At 41.5% G+C, this 25,466-nt stretch overlaps 1 protein-coding gene across 1 annotated transcript in view; it reads right to left on the bottom strand.

The window, feature by feature from the left end:
• Positions 1-5,015: 5,015 nt before the first annotated feature.
• The window catches only part of gfm1 (G elongation factor, mitochondrial 1), a 150,461-nt gene continuing 130,010 nt past the window's right edge, over positions 5,016-25,466 (bottom strand). The window contains exons 14-18 of the mRNA XM_068042152.1: positions 13,228-13,390; positions 10,410-10,554; positions 8,876-9,036; positions 7,444-7,497; positions 5,016-7,117 (exon numbers count right to left, since the gene is read on the bottom strand). Of these exons, the coding sequence (XP_067898253.1) occupies positions 6,986-7,117; positions 7,444-7,497; positions 8,876-9,036; positions 10,410-10,554; positions 13,228-13,390 (655 nt within the window). The 3' untranslated portion in view covers positions 5,016-6,985. The remainder of the gene's footprint in view (positions 7,118-7,443; positions 7,498-8,875; positions 9,037-10,409; positions 10,555-13,227; positions 13,391-25,466) is intronic.

The raw sequence follows: 25,466 nt of genomic DNA, 5'->3' as shown, positions 1-25,466 counted from the left end.
AAATTAGACGTGGGAAACCAAACTGATCCCGAGCAAAGAAAAATTCAAAAACTTCAATATATGTTTTCTTGTGGTTGTCACTGCTAGAATACTAACATGTCCACATGTCACACCTTCCTAAGCCAGAGTGAAGTAACTTGGGACAGGTTAAATGCCCTATCTATTGAAATGTTGAGGAATGTAGCTGGGCATTAACTCTCCATTTGAAAGCTAGGAAATCCGAAATCATAAGACTTTTAGCCAACCATTTTTCACTTGAACCTGAAGATTCAGGAACAGACAGAGTAATGTTCGCAAAAATACAATTAGAACAGAGGAAACTAGAGTTCAAATTCTAGAGAGAAAATGAGCAGAGAATCAAGAAAGGGAAAAACAGCGAGCTTTTCAAAGGGAATTAAGACAACTGGAACTAACTAGACAGCGACTCAATACCCCAATGAAAGCACAGCTAGCAAGGGAGCTACCCCTAGCTCAGGGCTGTGTGCTTAGCTCTTTAAGTTCTCCCAGTTGATTCCAAATTTCAATGAGGGGGATGTGGAAGCATTTTTTGTCACTTTTCAAAAGCTTGCAAGACAGCTGAAATTGCTGTCCGAGAGCTGGACCCTGTTGTTACAAAGAAAGCTAACAGGAAAAGCCTTTGAGGTTTATTCACTGTTGCAAGATGAAAGCTCATCAGATAATAAGATGACTAAAAATGCTATCCTGGGGGCATATGAGCTCGTACTGGAAGCGTACCACCAGAAATTCCAAACCCTCCGGAAGTAGCCTGACCAAACTTACCTTGAGTTTGAAAGAGTTAAGCAGCTTGCTTTTGTCGAGTGAATACGGGCACTTAAGGTACAGCCCACATATGAAACTCTCAGAGCGGTAATCCTTCTCAAGAAATTTAAAAACTCACTTCCCCTTTCTATTAAAACCCACATAGAGGAACAAAAGGTTCAAAGAGCTAGCAAGCCGCAGTTCTGGCTGACGAATTTACTCTTGTACACAAGCCCATAACTCAAAGGAAACCCTTCCGTCATCACCGCCACAATGCCAAAAAGAATAAGAGGTGGGAGGATGATAGCAGCCCTGGGCGAGAAAGGAAAGCTGTACACACAGGGGGCCCTCCTCAAGCCAAAAAAAGACAGTACTGAGAGCAGGAGTGAGACCTGAAGACCTGTGTGCTTCCACTCTAACAAGGCAGGTCACCTTGGGGCTGACTGCTGGAGATTATGAGAAACACCTGTAGAATTGATCAGAGCACACCAGATCAGTGCAGAAGGGGCCCTGATGGAAAGCAGAGCAGGCTGTGGCTTTAACTGCGGCAGTAAGACCCAGTAAACCTACTGCTGAGAATGTGGGAAAAATTAACAAAATCTCTGAAGGTTATCAGGATTTTGTATCCCAAGGAAAAGTGACCCCATATCTCTCAAGTGGGAAAAGGCATGAGATTTCCTCCAGAGAGTGCAGTGTTCGTGAATGGCATCGGAGGGCAGTATATGCCCGTACATTTATATCGGGTGCACCTGGAGAGTGACCTGATTTCAGGACTGGTGACCATGGGGATTGTCCCTAGTTTGCCTGTGGAATGGATCGACCTGCTCCTGGGTAATGATCTGGTGGGGGTGAAAGTGGTAGTTTCCCCAGTAGTTTTAGAGAGACCAAAAGAGGTCAGGGAGACCGAGCAGTTGCAGGAGAGAGTCCCCAGCTTTTCCCCTGACTGAGTGGTGACTCAGTCCATGGCCAAACAAGCTCCATCGGAGGAAGCTGAACTGGCACTGCAGGCAGATGACCCTACGATCTGGTTATCTAAAACCTTCTTTGGGAACTTAGTGGACCGAAGGGATGGGTTACATAGATCTCCCCTAGTTGAGGCAAAGCAAGCCAACCCAGTATTAAAAAAGTTAGCACAGACTGCCCAATCTGAAACTGAAGCACAGGGAGTCCCTGAGTGCGACTACTTAAAGAATGAGGTGCTGATGAGGAAGTGGAGACCTCCTCACAGACCTGCAGACGAAGAGTGGACAGTAGTTCACCAGATGGTGGTGTCGCCAAAGTACCCTAAAGAAATATTAAGAATGGCCCACGAACTTCCAATGGCTGGTCATGTCGGTGTACAAAAAACCCAATCTTGCATAAGACAGCATTTTGACTGGCCAAATCTCCACAAAGATGTGGGGGAGTTCTGTAAAACTTGCCATACGTACCAGGTTGTGGCGAAGCCCCAACCTACAATAAAACCTGTATCCCGAATTCCCATACTGGCTTTTAGGGAACCCTTCAGCAGAGTGCTGGTGGATTGTGTGGAACCCCTACCGAAAACAAAAGGGGACAGACAACCACAGGTCTGTCAGACAGCTAGGGAGGAAGGGGACGAAAAGCATGGTGAGGACGGGTTAGAGGAGGGCCGGGAGGATTCTCAACCTCCGACTGTCCAGTTAGCCAACCCTGAAATATTGGGAAAATTAGACCCACACCCTCCTACGTAAATGCAGGACAAAGAGGAACCCTACCAAGGCTGCTAACACCATTTACAGAAACCTGCAGGGACAAGGAACGTTCCCAAGGTGGCAAATCAACAGGAAGGGAGGTGACCTCCTAGTCGAAGTGCCACAGGGGAGTGCCGTGACAGCTGAACAGACACCTGCGAGCAGGAATGTCCCAGAGGGCATGGGGCAGATTAGCAAAGAGACCCTCCCCACAGTAAAGGGAAAAGGTAAAGAAAAATGCCCAAAAGTCAACAGCACTTGTATGACTTACCAGAAAACTAAAAGTGAGATCAGTGTGGATCTACCAAATGAAGAACCCAATGATCAGATCCCAAACCCAAAGCGAATCAAACCCAGCAATTTCAATTCAGAATTCAGCAAGAACAAGGGCCCACAGGAAATCTCAGACATCTCACAGGGGCTAAAAAAACAATTTATTACCCACTTTCACTTTAGGGAGAAAAATTATCAATGTACTGGAACCTAAATGGTTAAAGCCACGTGTTGCAAAAACAGCAGTTGAGGGGTTAAAGCTTGTACACACAGGAGAACGTCCCTTAAACAACAATGGAAATTTGCAGACCCCAAGCTTCACCAACAACCACATGTTTATTGAGGTGCACATTCCCAAGGTATTCCAAATTGATACTAGAGAAACTTTAACCCCATTTGGTAAGAACAAAACTGACATGATTGGTAAGAGAAGCAAAAGTGATATGAGGAAAAACATTTTCATGTAATGAGTGGTTAAGGTCTGGAATGCGCTGCTTGAGAAAGTGGTGGAGGCAGGTTGAACTGAAGCATTCAAAAGGAAATTAGACCGTAATATGAAAAGGAAGAATGTGCAGGGTTACGGGGAGAAGGCAGGGAAATGGAACTGAGGGAATTGCTCTTTCAGAGACTGAATGGCCTCCTTCTGCACTGTAACAATTGTGATTCTGTGATTTGACAACACATGACCATCCCAGACAAAACTGCAAAAAATTTAATCAGCATAGCTGTTGCAGACAAAGCCAGCTGCAGCAATTCTAAGAGTATTGAGTGAATTTGAGGAGTGAGTGTGAAGAATGAATGTGTGTTTTCTTTTTTTCTCTTTTCCACAACTAACAAAATGCTCCTACCATCACATTTCATTCTGCATTGTGCGGAGGTGTCAAGAAAACACTATATGCCAAATGGGAAATACTAAAATCATCGGTTGGAAACTTACATTAGACTTTTAACGGAGAAAATCTTACAGCTAACTTAAAAAAAAGACTGGCAGCCAAACCGGCCACTGCAATTTGCATCTGAAACACTGCTGCACATTACAAGGCCAGAGGTCTAACAAAAGGCCCAGCCAGTAACTGAGTAGATTCTCCAGACCATCCTCATTAGCAGACATTCAAAGCCATTTCGAAGCATCCATAAGTGGAGACGTCCTTCCAGCGGGTAGACACTGGCAACACCACCTGAGAGTAAGTACCCAAGTTCATGATATTAAGTCCATCACTTTGGGCTGGCTGTGGACAGATGATTTCTTGGTTCAAGCTTCGATGCAAGCATTGTGCTTTGTAGCATTTCATCTCAACAGTGTCCACCTCAACATCCAAGGCAGATCCATAAAGCTGCACTAATTGCACAGAAAAGTCCACGCATGCTTAGAGGTACCAAAATCTGGTGCAGCTGCACAGGCATGAATCTGCATGCACAACAGTTCCTCTTGCTGCCTTACAATATAAAAGAGTGATTCAACACAAATGAAAAACAGTTGTGGTTCAGGAAGGAAATTTCTTGCATTTATATAGCATCTCTTGGAACGTCAGGACATTGCAAAGTCAATGAAGTGCGTTTTGAAGTATAGCCATGGTCGAAATGAAGGCAGTCAATTTGTGCACAGCAATGTGCCACAAACATAAATCATATGCATGACCAATTTTGTTTTAGCAATTTTGGTTGAAGGATTAATATTGGCCAGGTCACTAATACATCTTTGCACTCCATTGAAGAGTATCCATGGAACATTTATATCTATTTGAAACAGGGCTTCCATTTAACACTTCATCCAGAAGACGACACCTTCAGTACAGCAGTACTCCTTCAGTCTAACACTGAAGGGTCAGTCTGGGTTATGTGCTCTAGTCTCTGGATTAAGGGTTGAACGTTGACCTTCTGACTCAGAGGCAAGAGTGCTACAGCTGATTCAAGGCTGGCATTAATGAAAAAGTGAATGCAATGCAGATTGGGGTTGACTTGCTCGCCAAAGTCTCCCTGTGGTCTCTGTATTACAGTCCAGCAACAATCAGAAAGCTATTCTCTAAGAGTTGCTGTTGTAAAGCTTGGTCCTACCAGTGGGTGATAGTGGACTATTAAATCAAACCAAAATAAGCAAAAACAGATAGGTAGCCATGTGACTGAATACAAAACTTTTCTGCCTCTGTGCAGTTCTGCCATTTTTTCCCCCAACTGGGCCCTGTTTTTTCTTTAGGGATTAATTAAAAACCAGTCTACCATCAGTGTTAAATCTTCTTGTTCTACAGGAAAGTTCAGCATGTGTAGAGAAAGTTTGAGAAACATTTAAGGTTTTAATATAAATGAGAAATGAAACATAGTAAAATACCTGCTCTGATAGAGTTTATAAACAATGCTCTCAGATATAAAATATATTAAAAACAGGAAACCAAATTCAGTAAATACAAGGGAAATACAATACAATCCAGTACAAAGTAAAGCTGTGTTCAAATAAATCACTGCTTACGTCAATTGCTGAATTTAAAATATTTTAATGCAGAAACCTATAAAATTCTAACAGGAGTAGACAGGCTAGATGCAGGGAGGATGGTCCCAATGGCTGGGGAGTCCAGAACCAGGGGTCACAGTCTCAGGATATGGAGTATGCCATTTAGAACCGAGATGAGACATTTTTTCCACTCAGAAGGTGGTGAACCTGTGGAATTCTCTACTGCAGAAGGCAGTGGAGGCCAAGTCGTTAAATATATTCAAGAAGGAGATAGATATATTTCTTAATGCCAAAGAGATCAAGGGATATGGGAAGAAAGTGGGAACAGGCTACTGAATTAAGTGATCAGCCATGATCTCTTTTTTAATGGCGGAGCAGGCCCGAAGTGCCGAATGGCCTACTCCTGATCCTATTTTCTATGTTTCGAGAAGCAAACCCTCAAAACCAAAATCAAGAGAATGTTCTTGTTTGTTTGCTCGTCATTTTACCAAAAAAAAAAATTGCTTTGGTCTTTTTCCTTCTCACTTATCGAATTCAAGTGTACAAATGGAGAGGAAACAAATTCTGCAGATATGACAACCGGCAGTTTATTAAACTGCTGAAGCAATCAAGCAATAATGCAGCCTACCCTGATGCACCAATATACCACGCTAATGCTTGTATCTTGAGGATCCAGTATCAGCTGGGAGAATAAAAGTCAGATGCTTCTCTATAGATAGTGATAGAAAAATTGATCAGCCAGGTACTTCCAAGCAATAGGTACAGAATAGCAGTGGGAGGAGATAGGAAACCAAGGCACTATGCACTGCATGGAGCATGTAGAGGAAAAAATAAACAACTTGCAAGACACAAAGACTTTTTGTAATAAAAGGGAATAATCACAAAAAGAACTTTTTTCATTTAAGGAACACAAACTTCACCATCTACGTCATTCCTTTTAGTTTCATGACTTGATCCAAGTTGCCAGTAAATCCAAAAGATAAAAGCACAGGGAGACAACTTGAAGTTCACTTTGGGAAGCCTGAATCATCAACTCCAGATAAAAATATCCCACTTTTATATGACAGCATATTTAAAAGGGCACAGTCTTTATGAAAAAACTGATACGGTAAGCTTTTTTTGTTGATTAAAACAGAATGTGGTAAATAATCTAAATAAATAACACAACACTGCGTAACTGGCACAAGATCATTGTACTGAAATATGGCTCTTGTCCATCCTCAAAAATATGAATTTCTGAAAAAAAAAATGTTGGATGAATGTAGTACCCCTTTATATGAACAGAAATTTAAATAAAAATCTAATCAGATTTCTACAAGCGATACAGGATCCAATTGAAATTTAACTGACAATAATGGCTGCACTCAATTAAAATATAGGTGATAATTGGGGAAAATGTTATGCTTTGGATCAGGATTTTAATATCAACATTACCAGATAACAAACCCTTTTCAAAAAGTTCTGCTAATTTCCACCTGTGATCATCAAAAAAAGCAGCACTTTCAGAGATACAATATGAAGAAATAAATGTCAGTGTGTAACCTTGTGATAATCAGTCTCCTTCAAAATTAGACAATTTGAAAAATATAAAGTGACACTGTATTCCGCCAGTTCATGAGATGTAGCGATTGCTGTTTGTCTTGTCAAAGGAAGAAACTTACAGAATTCTTATGTGTAGGTGTCACTGACAAAAATGCTTCCAACTGCAGTGCCAGTTTTTTTTATGTTCTTGAAAGAGATATCAAGCTGTGAAAAGTTAAGCCAACATTCTTGAAAAATCAACTGACATTGACTTTTAGTTCTTGGCTTTTCCCTTTTTAACTGGTAGTTGACCAGTTGCTTCTAGGTATTTATTGACCAGCTCTTCCTGCACACTGGGCAGACATGACTGGTATCTGCTGTAGTCCATTGTATATTCACCTTTACCCTGTAAAACATAAGTTAGAAAGGTTAGAACAAATCTTGCGTTTGTTCAAACAAACCTTTTAAAATGTTCACCCATTTAGTTACAGCAATTCTAATCAGTTCAAAGAGTTAGTACACTTGATCAATTCTTAATTTTTCATTATATCAAGTACAAATGAAATCTAAAGCTTTATTTATCACTAATAACTGATCTTCAGCTCCCTACGTTTTTAATGCTACATCAAGCATTTTTATTTTAAGAAATTAAGAGAATGAGTAGCCTCGGAGAGCCAGTGATGAAATAGAAAGCCGTGTAAGCGAGGCACTTTGAAATGCTCGGTGATATACCTCTGTGCAAGACCGCAGTTCTGTGGCATATCCAAACATGTCATTCAGTGGTACCTGTAAAAGAAGAACAACCATTTTTCAAGTCTTATATAACAATATTGACAGTAACTAGCTCGTCATGTCAATTTCTGTTTCCTCTCATTCAGTTAAGGATCAGCTTTTTCGTAACTTGACGAGAAAATCAAAGTAAACCACAAAAACTGTCGAAAGGAACAATTCTGATGAGTAAGTGAGCATTCACTTTTTTGGCTGTTTAACAGAGACTTTTGACAGCACAATTATAAAGGCATCCTATGAAGATTATTGTAGAATTTAGTGGTCGGATATCAGGCCGATTGGTCTCTGGAATTGAGTTGCATTCTACCAACAGAACAGAGAAATACAATATCAAATTCCCGCCAGAACTACTTGTTACTGAAACAAAAACAAAGCTTGGCTTCATGCTTTTTGGCTCTTTATGTAATGCCATTGGGGGTTTCCATTAATTATCACTAAAACTGAATATACCTTAATGCAGAAATTATTCTATTCCGCCATGTCCAGTCAGATATTTATTATTACTCAAACAAGTAAACTTCCCTCAGGTAGAAATGGACACAAGCAAGAATGAATAAGACCCATCCTTCAAGTGGGATTAAAAATAATTTAAAATCTACAGGGCAGTATTTTTAACTTTTTTGGGGAATTTTGGAGGGTGCCAGTACCACATGATCAGGGAATGTTAAGAACATAAGAACTAGGAGCAGGAGTAGGCAATTCAGCCCCTCGAGCCTGCTCCGCCATTCAATACGATCATGGCTGATCTCATCTCGGCCTTAACTCCACTTTCCTGCCTGTTACTAATTAAAAATCTACCTATCGCCTCCTTAAATTTACTCAATGTCCTGGCATCCACCGCACTCTGAGGTAGTGAATTCCACAGACTCACGACCCTTTGAGAGAAGTAATTTCTCCTCATCTCTGTTTTAAATCTGCTTCCCCTTATCCGAAAACTATGACCTCTCATTCTAGATTGCCCCACAAGAGGAAATATCCTCTCTACATCTACTTTGTCAATCCCCTTAATCATCTTGTATATCTCAATTAGATCTCCTCTCATTCTTCTAAACTCTGGAGAGTAAAGGCCAAAACCACTCAATCTCTCTTCATAAGACAAACCCTTCATCATGCTAATGCTGCTCCCGCAAAAAGCAATGTTTCATTCCACAACACTCTAAATCCCTTTCCCTTTCACAATATTTGCCAAAAGTAATATCTTCTACTGAACCATGAGTTCCTTGAAATAGTTTTGCAGCTACATGATCACTAATGTACAGTGAACAGTTTAATAAAACAGATAAACATCGACATAAGGCAAAATTTGACCATGGTTACCCAATGGTGAGATTACAAATTCTCCACGAAAGAAAACGAGGCAATGCATTATACATACATCAGCATAAAGTGTAAAGTATCCCTCTGTTCCATCCTGGCCAGTGATAACACCATGTCGACGGTTAACTCCAGCAATTACAGTTCCCTGAAACTCATTTGGTGCTACAACCTCCACTGACATAATGGGTTCCAGAATAACCACACTGGTTTTCTCCATAGCTGAGCAATAGAAACAAACAGAAAGCAAGTAATTATTTCACATATAAGTTAAGTGCAGGGGTTTTTGCTTCTCTCAGATTTCAAACCTACAGGGAGTTAGCAAGGGTCTAGTCAGGATGCTCCAGGCATCATGAGTTTGGGGTAAGTTTGATGGTCAGCTGCTCTTCTCTTGCCTGTCAATTTTGTATGTTCACATGTTCAAACTTAATCTCTAACCTCCTATATGCACATGAAATTTTATATTAGATATGCTTATAACACGTCTGTGGATTGATTCACCTGCAAGTAACTGTATTTTCTTTATGTTTAGATCATTAGCTGATCAGCTTGTATAAGCACTGAGAATATGCTGGCTATGTTACCAACAGTTAGGTAAAAGCATATGCTGAAGAATTCACGTGCAGTCAAGTTTCCCAATCATACTAATTTCCATGAAAGCTCAGGCAGTGTCTTTTAGGTTTTAGTTTTAGTTTTAGAGATACAGCACTGAAACAGGCCCTTCGGCCCACCGAGTCTGTGCCGACCATCAACCACCCATTTATACTAATCCTCCACTAATTCCATATTCCTACCACATCCCCACCTGTCCCTATATTTCCCTACCACCTACCTATACTAGGGGCAATTGCTAATGGCCAATTTACCTATCAACTTGCAAGTCTTTGGCATGTGGGAGGAAACCGGAGCACCCGGAGGAAACCCACGCAGACACAGGGAGAACTTGCAAACTCCACACAGGCAGTACCCAGAATTGAACCCGGGTAGCTGGAGCTGTGGGGCTGCGGTGCTAACCACTGCGCCACTGTGCTGTCCTCTGACAATATAAAATGCCTTTGGGATGATTATTAAAACCTGAGGCAAAGGCGGTACTATGCGGTAAAACATCATTTTCATGATTCCACAATGTATGTCCATACACATTACAGACATGTAATTGGAGTGAAAGTAATAATATGCAAAATATTACATAAAATGATTTCTGTAATAAAATGGCATTTTTCCTGGTAAATATTCTTCCATCCAAAAGTGCACATATGCCACTGAGAAAGGATGTAGAAAAGTAATTTGTGCATTTTTTGATAGAATGTCCAAGGTGTAGTTCTGAAGTTACCAGGATGCCAATTCTCCATTTATAGACATACAGGTCCTGCATGACAATCTGCAAAACTAAATCAGTGTCTGTTGAAAGTAAATCACTTGCATTTTTATCTCGACAGACACATGTTGTTCAGAAACATAAAGGTTCAGTAAATTTGATATAAAAAATAGCATTTTTGAAGGAAAAGCTCCATCAAAACTTCATTTCGAAAGTGTTGGGGAGAGCATTGTTATACTTATTGTTAGTATTTTGTATTTCTATTAGCTTTACAAACCCTGTTTTACAGCACCCTCTCCAGCTCTGATGAAAGAGATTTCATTGGAATCCACCATGTGATGAGCACCATCTTCCAGGACAAATCGCACCCCAGAGATTTTATGAGCTGTAAGAGGACCCTTTTCACAAGCTTCAAGAAATCCCTGCCAACATAATGCATAGCACAGCGTTATGACATGTACAACATGTTTTTGGTTGCATAGTTATAACTTTAAACAAAATTGAACGAAAACAGCACATTGAAGCAAGACACAAATCTGAATATTTTAATGTTATGTATTTTATATTGCCCTTTTAATTTATTAAAGAAAGTATTGAGCTTCCTTGGTGCCACACAGTTCAAGAAGGGCTCAGTTTAGTGCATTTCCTGTACTGAAATAGCAGATCTCAGCCAGAGGATATAACAAGCAGAGTTTATAAAGGGGAACCGGGAGACATAGTGTATTTAGATTTCCAGAAAGCATTCGATAAAGTGCCATATAAAAGATTATTGCGCAAGATCGGAGCTCACGGTATTGGGGGTAATGTATTAGCATGGATTGAGGATTGGTTAACTCACAGAAGACAGTCAGGATTAATGGGTCTTTCTCAGGTTGGAAAGACATAACTTGTGGAGTGCCACAAAGATCAGTCGAAGGGCCTCAATTATTTACTATCTATATTAATGACTTGGAGGAGGGGCATAGTGTAATATATCCAAATTTGCTGACGGTACAAAAATAGGTGGCAGAGCATGTTATGATGAGGACATAAGGAATCTGCAAAGGGATATAGTTAGGTTGAGTGAGTGGGCAAAAACTTGGCAGACAGAGTTGAATGTAAGAAAATGTGAAGTCATGCACCTTGGTAGGAAGAATCAAAAGGCAGACTATTATTTAAATGGAGAGAGACTCCAAAAAAGTGCAGCACAGAGGGATCTGGGTGTTCTTGTGCATGAAACACAAAAAGTTAGCATGCAGGTGCAGCAAGCAATTAAGAAGGCAAATGGAATTTTGGCCTTTATTGCTAGGGGGTTGGAGTTTAAAAATAGGGAAGACTTGTTACAACAGTACAGGGTGTTGGTAAGGCGGCTGCTGGAGTACTGTGTCCAGTTTTGGTCCCTGTATTTAAGAAATGATATACTGGCATTAGAGGCAGTTCAAAAGAGATTCGCTGGGCTGATTCCTGGGATGAACGGGTTGACTTATCAAGAACGGCTAAACAGATTAGGCCTTTAATCATTAGAGTTTAGAAGAATGAGGGGTCATCTTATTGAAACGTACAAGATTCTGAGGGGGCTTGCCAGGGTAGATGTTGAGAAGATGTTTCCACCAGTGGGGGAATGTCGAAGTAGCGGACATAGTTACAGAATAAGGGGACACTCATTTAAAACTGAGATGCAAAGGAATTTCTTCTCTCAGAGGGTAGTGAATGTCTGGAATTCTCTACTTCAGAGAGTTGTGGAGGCTAGATCACGAAGTATTTAAATAGGAGGTAGATAGATTTTTGAAATATCAGGGAGTTGAGGGCTATGAGGAGCTGGCACGAAGGAGGAGTTGAGGTCTGAGGCAGATCAGCCATGATCTTATCGAATGGTAGGGCAAGGCTGAAACACATCAATGGTTGAGATAATGTAATATGCAAAAGGATAGCTCCAGTGGCTTTGTGATGTCATCTCATCCCTAAAATACATTACTGCCTTAAATGAGCTCCAAGCCATGGACTGATTCATGTAATACAACTATTTCCGAGTTTTTTAACAGCCGGGATGAACAGAGAGCTAGTAAATGGCTAAGTGTGCACAGTGTAATTCTGAGTTAACGATGGGTTGAGATGCCAAGCGGAGCATTGGTTTTCAGACCACCCAAGTGACTGAACTGGAAGTTATGCCTTTAAAAAAAAAAGATTTTTTGGAAATGAAGTGGATTTTTGGCTTAAAGACCATATATAAAGGATTTTACACATTTTATTACCCGATGTCCATTAAGAAAGGAAGGATTATCCAAAAGCAAGGATTACGGAGGAATAAGATACTTAGTTCACATTTTGTTTTTCTTGCAAGATATGGCTCACCCAGGACAGATTAGCTGAAGGGTAATGTTTGCTCCATAATATGCCATCAATGTAACAAGCCTCTGAAGGGTACCAGGTCCATTTCAACCAGTGTGAAGATTTTCCATTTCTCACATCAGTCATCCTTGTGGTCCGAAGAAACAACAATGCCAATTTAGTAATAAATGAAAAGCTTTGCTTTGAGTTTCCAATCGGAATTGGGTTGGCAATGTCCACACTCATTTCACTCAATATCCTTTTAGACAGTTGATGCAGACAATTCCCATTCCACCAGTTTGGGTGGTTTTGAACACTCAGTCGGGAAAGAAGTTGGTAATTGATTCCATGACCATGCCCCCGAGCTTATCCCTAAATTACAACTATGTACAGGCTAAAACACAATGTGGTTGATTATTTTGGTTTTACCGAGCTAATATTTTCATGGCCATAAATTTCATGTATTCTGTCCCACATTTAGATAATTATAGTCTCCATTTTGCCATTTTCCTGTTAGGTTTGATGCAATTGAGGACACACTTCCTCCATGCTTTATCAGCAAACTTCACAAGTTTAATTTTGTGGCAGTGCCACATGGGTAGAAATTCATTCGATTTCTCTTGAAAAAAATTATAAAATCTTCAAAATTTTAATTTTCCCTCCCATTATAAGGCAAAGTTTCCAAATAATTATGGGGCTTGGTAATATTGCTAGAGATAAAGCAAGAAAAACGTAAGTCAGTATCAGATGAAGAAGAGCTGAGATAAGGAAATAGTCTGATCCAGTACCTTCTCAATGGCTGGTATAAACTGCTTTGGTACATTTGTTCCAATAGTTCTGTCAGCAAATTCTAACTTAGTGTAGTTTTCAGGGTCCAGAGGTTCTAATAAACCAATAACCTTGCCATACTGGCCTGCACCACCAGACTGCTTCTTGTGAGTAAATTCAAAACTGGAAAAAAAGAAAAACATAACTTGAAAAGTAATTCTGTACATAATTTGTAAAAGTAAAACTCTTCTTTAAAATAAACTCATGTAACATGGTTAGGTTATCTATTGTGAGATAGGTCCAAATACATGACTTGATTTCTACTGAGGATTATACAATGGTAATATTGGAGCCTGCAGATGAACCATACCTTTGATTGTTTTTATCCTGCAGCTAGCTCCTGGCAGGCTTTCCAGAAGCTTCTCAGAAGAAATGCTGCACCAGGAGGGTTTTAGCTATCACATACTGGATTTTTTGCAGGGTCTCTCAAAGAGGTGGAGAAAGATGAGTTGGGTGTTTCTTTTCAGAAGTCTACAAACCCAAACTTCAGAATAGTCCACACCCCAACAGCAAGTGTAAACCTCCTGACCACCATAAATCTCGACAGGTCACTTCTCTGTAAGTAGCACCCCTGGCCACCAAGATTCCTGTTGTTTATTTAGCTTAATGCATGTGACATCAAGTAAAGGTTGCTTTTAAAAACAAAGCTCAAATGTATTCCTAGTGACACTTGCAAAAAAAAAAACACATCCATGGAATCTCTTCAGTTTTCCAAAAGAACCAATGTTCAAAATCGTTAACACAAGTCCTCAAAATGTTTTAAGAACGGAGCACCTCCATCCTTGGAGGAATTAAATGTAATTTTTAAATGTATTTCACTACTGTGTGGAAAAAATATTAAAACACATGTACTCTCATTCCCATTCACTCTTTACGTGCAACGAATACAGTTCTGCTTTATACCATCTTTTTACTCAGATAACTCAAAGCAAAGTTAAATTCGAGACAAAGCATCAGCAATTACATTATTTTCCCCGTAACGTGGATAACCGTTAAGTGATAGGGCTGCAACAGTAAACTCCATCGAAATAGTGCGGCATTCTGGTTGTTGAATTTTTCCACAAATGCTAGGGGGTTATGATCAGTATATACCAGTGTCCCTCTGTCGTCATGGTGGCCATATACTTCAAAATGCTTAAGAGCTGGTAATAAGCCCAGGGTTTCTTTTTCCACTGCTAAGTATATTTTTGTTGTCTCGTAAAAGGATTGCACCAACCACCCCCCCAGGTCACTAGCATCATTTGCTACCTTGAAGGACTTAGTGAAATTTGGGGCAGCCAACGCTAGTTCATTGATCAAAATGGATTTCAGCCTCTCAAAAGATGCTTGGCACTCCCCTGACCATACTTCCTTGGCTTTTTTTGCATCAAATCTCTCAGTGGAGCAGCTATAGTGCTGAAATTTGGTACAAACTTGCAGTCGAAACCACACATCCCAAAAAACCTCATGATTGTTCGTTTAGTCTCAGGGGTAGGGAACGCCATCGATGCTTGTACTTTTGCGGTTCTTGGCAATACTTGTTTTTGCCCTACTATATGCCAGAGGTAGGTCACCCGTACTTTTGCAAATTCACTTTTCGCAAGGTCGATCACCAAATCAGCCAACTGTAATTTTCTGAACAGAACTTTTCGTTGTTCCAAGTGGTTCTTCCAAGTGTCACTGCATACCAACACATCATCAAGGTAAATCACACAGTTGGGAACACTGGCTACCACTTGTTTAATTTGTCTCTGGAAATTTGCTGGGGAATTATTTTTAGACCGAATGGCATCACTCTGCATTGGAAAAGACCGTTTGGTGTGATAAAGGCCAATATTTCTTTAACAGATCTATTTTGGTAAGAAATGTGGCACTGCCAACTCTGTCAATAGTCTTCCAAGCAAGGAAATGGGTTGGGGTCTGCCTTTGTTACTGCATTTACCTTTCTATAGTCAATGCAAAATCTAGTTGAGCCATCACGTTTAGGCAGAACACAACTGGGGAACTCCAGCTGTTTTGACTGAAGATTCAATTTGAGAATTGTCGAGGCATACCTGACATACCTCTGCTTGCTTATCCCCCTCCCGGCAGTAATATTGTTTCAATATATTGATATGACACAGCCAATTCTTCTTCCGGTGATCTGGCGTGTCAATCAAATAATTTACTTCACCAATTCTTTCGACCACTTGATATGGTCCACTGAACCGTGCTTTCAGCAGTTCACCCTGTAAAGGTAGTAATACCAACACTTCAGCCCCTGATTGAAATGTTCGGGTCTTGGCATGCTCGTCTGCCCATTTCTTCACTGTTGTTTGGGAAGCTTTCAGGTGTTCCTGAGCCACCTTGCAGGCTCTCGTGAGCCCCTCCCGGAGCACGGATACTTGGTCTAACACGGAAGATTTGCCCCTCTGTTCTAAAAACATTTTTTTGATTAGTTTCAGAGTACCTCTTACCTCATGTCCATAAACTAATTCAAAAGGACCAAAACCGGTAGACTCATCAGTTGAATCCCCAGTGGCAAACAAAAGAAATTCCAGCCCTTTATCCCAATCATGGGGATTATCATGACTGTATGCCCTGATCATCGTCTTGAGGATCTGATGGTACTGTTCTAAAGCCCCGTGTGTCTGTGGGTGGTATGCTGAAGACTTTAACTGTGTCATTCCCAGATTATTCATAATTTCCTGGAAAGTATTAGACATGAAATTGGAATCTTGATCTGACTGGATCTCAATCGGTAATCCACATCTAGTGAAAAATTGGGTTCACTTTTCTACCACTACCCTAGCAGTTGTTCTCAAGGGAATGGCCTCTGGGAACTGAGTAGCCATATCCATAATAGTAAGTAGATATTGACGTCCCTCTTTTGTTTTCGATAAAGGTCCCACACAGTCTACCAACACCCTACTCAATGGTTCCCCAAAAAATGGGAATTAGAGGTGCCAGTTTTATGGCAGGTTGCGGGTTTCCCACAATCTGACATGTTTTACAAAACTGCACCACATCCTTGTAAAGACCTGGCCACGAAAAATGTCAACCTATACGTGATTGGGTCTTCCGGATCCCCACACGTCACACCATGGGAATTTCATGGGCTATTTTTAATATTTCCCGGTGATACCTGGACGGTACCACTATCTGGTGAACAACAGTCCAGTCTTAGTCTGTAGGTCTGTGAGCAGGTCTCCACTTTCTCATCAGAATCCCATTTTTAATGTAGTAGCCTTCTGGAACTCCCTTTGTCTCAGCTTAAGTTGGATCTGATTGTGCCACTTTACTTAAATCTGGATTGGCTTGCTGAGCCTTGATCAGAGAAGACTTATTGAACATTGCCTTCGGATTATTCAAATCCCCAAAGAAAGTTTCAGATATTTGGCTGTCTGTGGTGCCAATTTGACCTCCGACATGGAGCTTGTTTCGCCATTGCTCGGATCACGACACATGAAGCGAAAATTCCTGGAACCTTTTCCTGCAACTGTTCTGTCTCTTGGACTTCACTTGGACTTTCCATGACTACTGGAGAAGCTATTACCTTTGCTCTGGCCAAATCATTCCCCAGAAGTAGGTCAACTCCATCTACAGGCAAACTATGGACAACTCCTACAGTTACCATTCCAGACATGAGATCACATTCCAGGTGCACCCGATACAAAGGTACGGGTATATACTCCCCGCCGATAACGTTCACTAAAACCTTGGCATTCAGTGCACTCTCTGGTGGAAAAGTTATGCCTTTCCCCAGCAAAAGGGTTTGGGTGGCTCCTGTATCCCTCAGTATAACTAAAGGTTTATCTGCCTCTCGAGGGATAAGGAGTTACTCTTCCTTTTGATAAGAATTCCCTATAACTCTCAGGTATCTTGTTCACGTCCCCTGCACTCAGAGCGGTTTTTGTTCGTGGCCTTACAGCTGCAGTCATGGCCCCTTTCTCTGCATTGGCCTTACGTACCCCAACACGTCCCAGGGGGTACCTCGCAACTGCCAGCATTCTGCACAAAGGTGCCTCACCTTGTGGCAATGGAAACACTTAGGCTTTCGGACCTCATTTCCACCCTCAGCATCTTGCTTTCTGGCCTGAGGAGATCCCGGAGCGTTCCCAGCTGTCCTTTCTTGTCCCCACCTGCTTGCCTTCCTTTCACCCTCCCACCTTCTAGCCTTCTCGGGTTCGTGGGCGGGGGGGGGGGGTGGGGGGGTGAAAGGGTTTAGGCTTGTAAACAAGCTTGTATTCATCAGCGATCACCGCTGCCTGTCTGTTGAAACTTTCTGTTTCTCTACATGGGTTCTTACTAACGGAAGGAATGAATTTTTAAATTCTTCCAAAATTATTTCCCTTAGGGTTTCATACGTGGCCTCTACTTTAGTGCCTGCATCCAATCAAAATTAATTTGCTTTACCCTCTCAAATTCTAAATATGTTTGCCCAGACTGTTTCCGGAGGTTCTGAAATTTTGCCTGTATGCTTCAGGGACTAACTCATAAGCAGTGAGAACAGACTTTGTTGCCATCTCATGAGCTGCAGAAGCCTCCTCAGAAAGCATAGCATAAACTTCATGAGCTCTCCCCATCAACGTCCTTTGCATAAACAGTATCCAGCTTTCCTTTGGCCACTTCATCTGTCTGGCTATCTTTTCGAACTTCAGGAGGTCTTGCACAAATTGAAACAGCTCTCCACTGGATCCTGGGCTGAGTCAGATCTTTCCTCACCAGAATTTACCCTGGGGACAAGGCCACCCCTTTGACTTAGTTCTAGCTTTTTAAATTCAAATTCCCTTTCTCTTTGAAATGCTGTCTCTTTTGCCCTGTCCTCTCTTTCAAGTTTCTTCATTATTAATTCACTTTCCTGTTCAAACTCAAGTTTTTTCATCTCTTTTTCCTGTTCAAGCTGCTTCATCTGCAACTGAATCCTAGTTAATTCAACTGAACTACCATCTGGATTGCCCTGTCCTTCTTTCAATTTCCAATGCTGTGCTATTACCTCAATTATGTCTGCTTTCTTAGCTCCTGGTTTTAACTCTAACACCAGCTTTTCTGCCTATTCATTTAGCCTCGCCTTGGTTAAGATTTGCATATCACTCAGGGATAAATCCTCCCTCCTCAAAAAGGTCGTAGCAAGTAACAAATCCATTCCGGTAGTGTAAACTTTAAAGCACAAGAAAGCTGTTTTTTCACTTTTCCTCTTTTCAATTATTATTACCACACTTGCAATTGCATGTTGTCGGCATCAGGTTATCCACCCAGAGCCACCGAGGCGGGAGGAGCGCACTGTCTTTCGCAAGTTCCACTTCTCCACAAGCTACAACATATATTTAAATGTTCACCCAGTTACCGATGCAGTCAATCATATACTCTAACCCAGAATAAAATACACCAACCAAGTTTCTTTAATAAACAAAAATTCACAACTTATTATAAAACAAGACTCATCCAATAAAGATGCAAAGCATTAACACAGTTTGAAAGATGAATATAAACAGATATTCCCTTCTAGATACTCAACACACACATGGTTAGATTAAAAAAAGATTTCTCTGCATTGGTTTTCCACAAAAAAAAGGCAAAAACCGACTCTGGCCAAATACGTGTTAATTCCTTTGGAAGGAGAAGATGATATGTTGCGTCCCAAATGGCGTACAGTCTGATGTCTGATTGCACATCGACGCACCACTGGGATCTTTTCTGGAGCGCCTTTTTTAAGACAGCTTCGAGAACTTATCTGGCAGGCTTTCCAGAAGCTTCTCAGGAGAAATGTGGTATCGGGAGGGTTTTAGCTATCACACATTGGATTTTTTTTTTGCAGGGTCTCTCAAAGAGGTGGGAAAAAGATGAGTTGGGTGTTTCTTTTCAGAAGGTGACAAACCCATCTGCCTTCAAAACAGTCCACACCCCAACAGCATGTCTAAACCTCCTGACCATCATAAATCTTGACAGGTCACTTCTCTGGCCACCAAGATTCCTGTTGTTTATTTAGCTTAAGGCATGTGACATCCAGTAAGGTTGTTTTTAAACACAAAGCTCAAGTGTCTTCCCAATGACCGTTGTAAAAAAAACACATCCATGGAATCTTTTCAGTTTTCCAAATGAACCAATGTCCATAATCGTTAACACAGTCCTCAAAACATTTTAAAAATGGAGCACCTTCAGAACATGACCAGAATAGATTTTTACATTTGAGAACACAGGAATGATTGACTAGATATTTGTGTCTTCGGTTTGCAAAAAGCCAAGAGAATTTTATGGTTCGGCAGGGTTCAAAGAGGTTTGAGTAACCAGTATAATTTTTCACACGTTTTTTCGAGGCAGCACAACTCTTCAGATTAAAAATCAGTTTAAAGAAAACTGAAGTCGTGCATCAGCCTGCACCCCAAGAAAAATACAGACCACCAAACATTGTCATTGAGGGAACGGAGCTGAATGCCGTCAAGCAATTTACTTATTTGGGCAGCGGCATCTCTTTTGATGCCACTATAGACAAGGAAGTAGACAATAGGCTTTCAAAAGCAAACAATATGTTCTGCAGACTCTGAAAATGAGTGTGGAGCAACCACAGCCTCAGCGCACAGACCAAACTCTTGGTGTACAAAGCCGTAGTCCTCATCACCTTCTGTATGGCGCCCAGGCATAAGAACTAGGAGCCCCTGAAGCCTGCCCCGCCGTTCAATACGATCATGGCTGATCTCATTTCAGCCTCAACTCCACTTTCCTGCCCGTTCTCCATGACCCTTCAACCCATTACTAATTCAAAATCTGTCTATCTCCTCCTGAAATTTACTCAATGTCGCAGCATCCACCGCAATCTGGGGTAGTGAATTTGACAGACTCACGACGCTTTGAGAGAAGTAATTTCCCCTCATCTCTGTTTTAAATCTGCTACCACTTATCCTAAAGCTATGACCTTTTGTTCTAGATTGCCCCACAAGAGGAAACATCCTCTCTACTTCTACTTTGTCAATTCCCTTAATCATCTTATATACCTCATTTAGATCTCCTCTCATTCTTCTAAACTCGAGAGAGAAAATGCCTAAATTGATCAATCTCTCTTCATAAGACAAAACCCCTTATCCCTGGAATCAATCTAGTGAACCTCCTCTGAACTGCCTCCAATGCAACTACATCCAGTAAAGGGACTAAAACTGTACGCAATACTCCAGGTGAGGTCTCACTAATGCCTTGTACAGTTGCAACAACACTTCCCTACTTTTATATTATAGTCCTCTCGCAATAAATGCCAAAATTCCATTTGCCTTCATGTTATCTGCTGCACATGCATTCTAGCTTTCTGCGATTCATGCACGAGGACACCCAGATCCCTCTGCACCGAAGCACTCTGAAGTTTCTCTCCATTTAGATAATAATTTGCCTTTCTATTCTTCCGACCAAAATGGTTAACCTCACACTTATCCACGTTAAAGTCCATCTGCCAAATTTTGGCTCATTCACCTAACCTATCAATATCCATTTGTAAATTTCTTATTTCTTTATTGCAACTTACTATCCCACCTATTTGTGTCATCTGCAAATTTGGCTATTGTACCTTCTATCCCTGCATCCAAGTCATTTATATAGCTTGTAAATAGTTGGAGCCCAAGGACCAAACCCTGTGGCACCCCACCAGTTATATCTTGCCAACCAGAGAAAGACCCATTTATCCCGACTTTCTGTTTTCTGTTGGTTAGCCAATCCTCTCTCCAAGCTAATAAATTGCCCCTATCCCCATGTGAACTTACCTTTTGCGCAGCACCTTATCAAATGCCTTCTGGAAGTCCAGATATACTACATCTACAGGATCCCCATTATCCGCTTTGCTTGTCACAGCTTCAAAGAACTCTAGCAAATTAGTCAAACACAATTTACCCTTCATAAAATCATGCTGACTCTGAGGGATTGCGTTTTGACTTTCTCAATGTCCTGTTATTACTTCCTGAATAATGGATTCTAACAATTTCCCAACGATAGATGTTAAACTGACTGGTCTGTCGTTTCCTACTTTCTGCCTCCTTCCCTTTTTGAAAAAGGGCATTATATTAGCTTTTTTCCAATCCACTGGAATCTTTCCCGCATCCAGGGAATTTTGGAATATTATAACCAATGGATCCACTATCTCCGCTACCACTTCCTTTAAGACTCTCGGATGTAGGCCAACAGACCCTCAGTACTTTTTCCCTAGTGATGATTTTTCTAATTTCCTCCCTTTCTATAACCTCTGCATTACCTTCTACAAATGGGATGGTACTAGCGTTCTCCACTGTGAAAACTGAGGCAAAATACTGATTTAGTGTCTCTGCCATTTCTGTGTTCCCCTCTACTAACTCCCCAGTCTCACCCTCCAAGGGACCAACATTCACTTTAGCTACTCTCTTACCTTTTATATACTTATAGAAGCTATAGCTCTCCGTTTTTATATTTTGCACAAGTTTTCTTTCATAATTTACCTTTGCTCTTTTTATTACTTTTTTAGTAACCCTTTGTTGATCTTTAAAAGTTTCCCAATCTTCCAGCCTGCCACTGACCTTTGCAATATGGCATGCCTTAGTTTTTGTCTTCATGTTATCCTTAACTTCCTTGCTTAGCCATGGATGTTTTTTCCCCCTCTTCGAATCTTTCTTCCTCACTGGAATATATTTTAGTTGGGAGGAATTGAATATCTCCTTAAACATCTGCCACTGCTCATTAACTGTCTACCTTTTAGTCTTCCTGCCCAGTCCACTTGGGCCAAATCTGTCCTCAGATATATACGCCGTCATTTATGCCTTCTAGAGCCCTTCCATCAGCACTGCCTCCGCAGCATCCTCAAGATCTGCTGGCAGTACCACATAACAAACATTGAAGTCCTGTAAACAGCCAACATCACCAGCATCCAGGGCATCCTCCTGAAAACCAACTGCATTGGGCAGGTCACGTTGCCCAGATGGACGACAGTCGCCTGCCCAAGATCATGTTCTATGGAGAGCTGACCACTGGTAAAAGGGACAGAGGGGCCCCACATAAACGTTTCAAGGGCTCCCTGAAGAAGTCCTTCTCTGTGTGCCACATCGATCATCGCCAGTGGGAAGCTCAGGCCATAGATCATGATGCCTGAAGATGCTGCATCAGGAGTGCTACAGGCACATTTTGAGACTGAGTGAAGAATCAGCATGAAAGAGAAAAGGAGGTTAGATCCATTTGCCCCCAGCAGTGAATACACCTTCATTTGCACCCGCTGTTGGAGAATCTGCCGGTCACGGGTAGGCCTGACGAGCCACCAGCAGGCCTGCAACCGATGAGTACAACCTTCCCAAAATCTTCGTCTGCAAAGAAATGTCAAGAAACAGAGAAGAATAATTTTTGGCAGGCTATTACTGCCAGAAGCAAACAGTGAAATGAAAAGCAAGTACTCCTTGGAATTTGGGGAAAATGCAGTGAGAACACCAGAAACTGTCTTCTATTATTTTCTGTAAACTACAATCAACAAGAAGTTTATCATGGATGGTTTAAACCGGAATAGACCTTGTCCAACCAACTACTGTTATAAGTTTTTCTTTTGCTTTCGTTAAACAATTAACAGTCTGTTCTATGGTAACCAGCAGGAACTGCTCACACTCCAGCAATGCCAGAGTTTCTAAATTGCTCGGTGGTAAACAGTTTTTGGCAAGTTAACCGTTTCTATTTTAAAATTCATGTGCTTGAGACAGTGTTGTGCAGCTCCCTTAATGGCTTAATAAGTAAAGCCACTTCCTAGTATCGTAGATACTTGATCGGGTTTGGTTGTGAGAACCATGATGGTGAAATAAGCTGCTGCCACTCACTATCTGGGCTCATGCAAAAGAAATGGCCACTTCTCCAAGGTATTTGCGACCGACCAGGGTGCAAGGAACAGCATCCCATCAAGATTCACCAACACAAAGAGAGGAGGGATGCAATCTTTTAAAATATACATTTCAATCAATGCTTTGCACTGCTGCGCACAGATGCAGTCTTCATGTCACTTGCTTGCTAACTTGCTGCTTTATTAAAATAAATTCCCTTTCTCTGATGAGTCCAGATCCAGCACTCCATGCAACCAGGAAAAGAATTCGAGAAAGGATTACTGAGTCGCAAAAGAGGAGGAAAAGAATTGAAAACATGGATCTCCCTTACATCATGGCTGATTTGGAATCAAGGTTAAGATAAAAGGTGGAAATTCGTATTCTAAAGTCAACCATTAATTACAAGAATTACTCCTCGGTAAGTTTTCCTTATTTCCTTCACAATATTGCAATGCAGCTGGCTCAGATAAGCAAATATCTGAAGAGAAATCCCAATGTGACCAATCAAATTCAGAACTCCAGATCAAAAGCACAGTGCTCTAGTCCATGACCACTGGCATATTATTGTGCTAACAGGGCTCATGTTTTCTATTTAGAACCCAAGCGCTCCAGTCCAACGATACAGAGCTGAATTTTAGATTAGATTAGATTAGAGATACAGCACTGAAACAGGCCCTTCGGCCCACCGAGTCTGTGCCGAACATCAACCACCCATTTATACTAATCCTATATTCCTACCAAACATCCCCACCTGTCCCTATATTGCCCTACCACCTACCTATACTAGTGACAATTTATAACGGCCAATTTACCTGTCAACCTGCAAGTCTTTTGGCTTGTGGGAGGAAACCGGAGCACCCGGAGAAAACCCACAGAGACACAGGGAGAACTTGCAAACTCCACACAGGCAGTACCCGGAATCGAACCCGGGTCCCTGGAGCTGTGAGGCTGCAGTGCTAACCACTGCACCACTGTGCCGCCCACCACCGAAAACAATGGTGGGCCGCACGTCGTAGAGCCGCCACAACCCTAAGCATGGTGGCTCAATTAAATAGCCAGGGCGAGCCACCCCCATCCCAATCATGTGGAGAGAGCGGCTGTCCGCCCTCGTCAATGGCGTCAGCTGCCTGTGTACAGGCACTGCGCCATTTTTAAAGGGCTTTGAACCCTACTGTAAAATGTAAATATTTAAAGCACAAGGAAATAAAAATAAAGGCATTTCTTCTGCCTCTCTCCCACCACCCCCCACCCCCCCATAACAATTAAATTAATTACTTGCCCTCTCCCCTCAAAACACATCTGGTCACCTGACCTTCCCCCCACCCCCCCCCCCCCCACCAAGGTGCATAAAGGTTAACCTCAAACCCTTCCCACCATCCCCTAAACTAATAATGACCCCATTCCCCCACCCCCGCACTGAGAAACTTACCTCCTCCCCATTCCCCACAAGTGTTCCACCTTGTTTCCCGAGACGGGGAGCCAAAGGCGCGGGAGGGCCGGCCACTGGGCCGAAGATCAGAGTGGTAACTTAGAAGGGGATGTAAGTATAATTAATGCATTCATTTACATTTATTTGAATATGCAAATGGGGGTCCGGTCACCAAGCAGTGGAGGGGCCACCACAAGGCCTCGTCGCCACCGGCAATATCGGGCCAGGCCCTCCTGGCATTGGGGTGCGTGCCGGCCCTCTCCCGGAGGCATTTTCCCGCACAGCCCGCCACAAAACTCAACGTCAGGTGGTCTGTAAAATCCAGCCCATAGTTCCTGATACAATAGCTCATCTCCACATATTTCTAATTATTTGGTGAGCAATTTAAAGAATCATGTTACAACAAATTGCATAACAATCAACTGCAAATTTTTTGATCAATATAGAGTAATTAAATAAAACTTAATTGTTTAGTGTGGATGCCCATCACTCACTCACTTGGAGCACAATGCCTGCTAACATCCACCCAAGGATCAGTCAACAGATAAACTGACCCACACAAAATAAAACCTTCCAATAACTTTCAGCTTTCAGATACATTGGTAGAGCACTGGACTCTTGGTATAAAAATGTCCACTAAACCTATCAGATCACAGCCTTGTAATCATTGTAAGCGATCTATTTTTCCCAATTTGACTAATTCTGTAGTTTTCGACATATTAGCAAGTCTAATGATTTCTATTTGAAATTAGTTTTGCATTTCTAAACTAGCACAAAACAGGAATATTGGATAGTTACATCAGTTCCTTGAAATATTAGCTAAACATCAAGATTTTTGATAAGTATTGTAAAATGGTCCTCTTTACTCACTACACTGAACATACATGGCAAAAGGTCTCGGAAAAATGATAAAATTGCAACAATTTGCTTATATTATTATATAATTATATTACTATTATCCTGTGTAATTAGTAAGCTGAAGGTGGTGGAAATTAACATGGTCACAAAA

Source organism: Heterodontus francisci, chromosome 11 (assembly GCF_036365525.1).
Source record: "Heterodontus francisci isolate sHetFra1 chromosome 11, sHetFra1.hap1, whole genome shotgun sequence".
Lineage (NCBI taxonomy): Eukaryota > Metazoa > Chordata > Chondrichthyes > Heterodontiformes > Heterodontidae > Heterodontus > Heterodontus francisci.
This window is presented reverse-complemented; position numbering and strand designations above follow the sequence as displayed.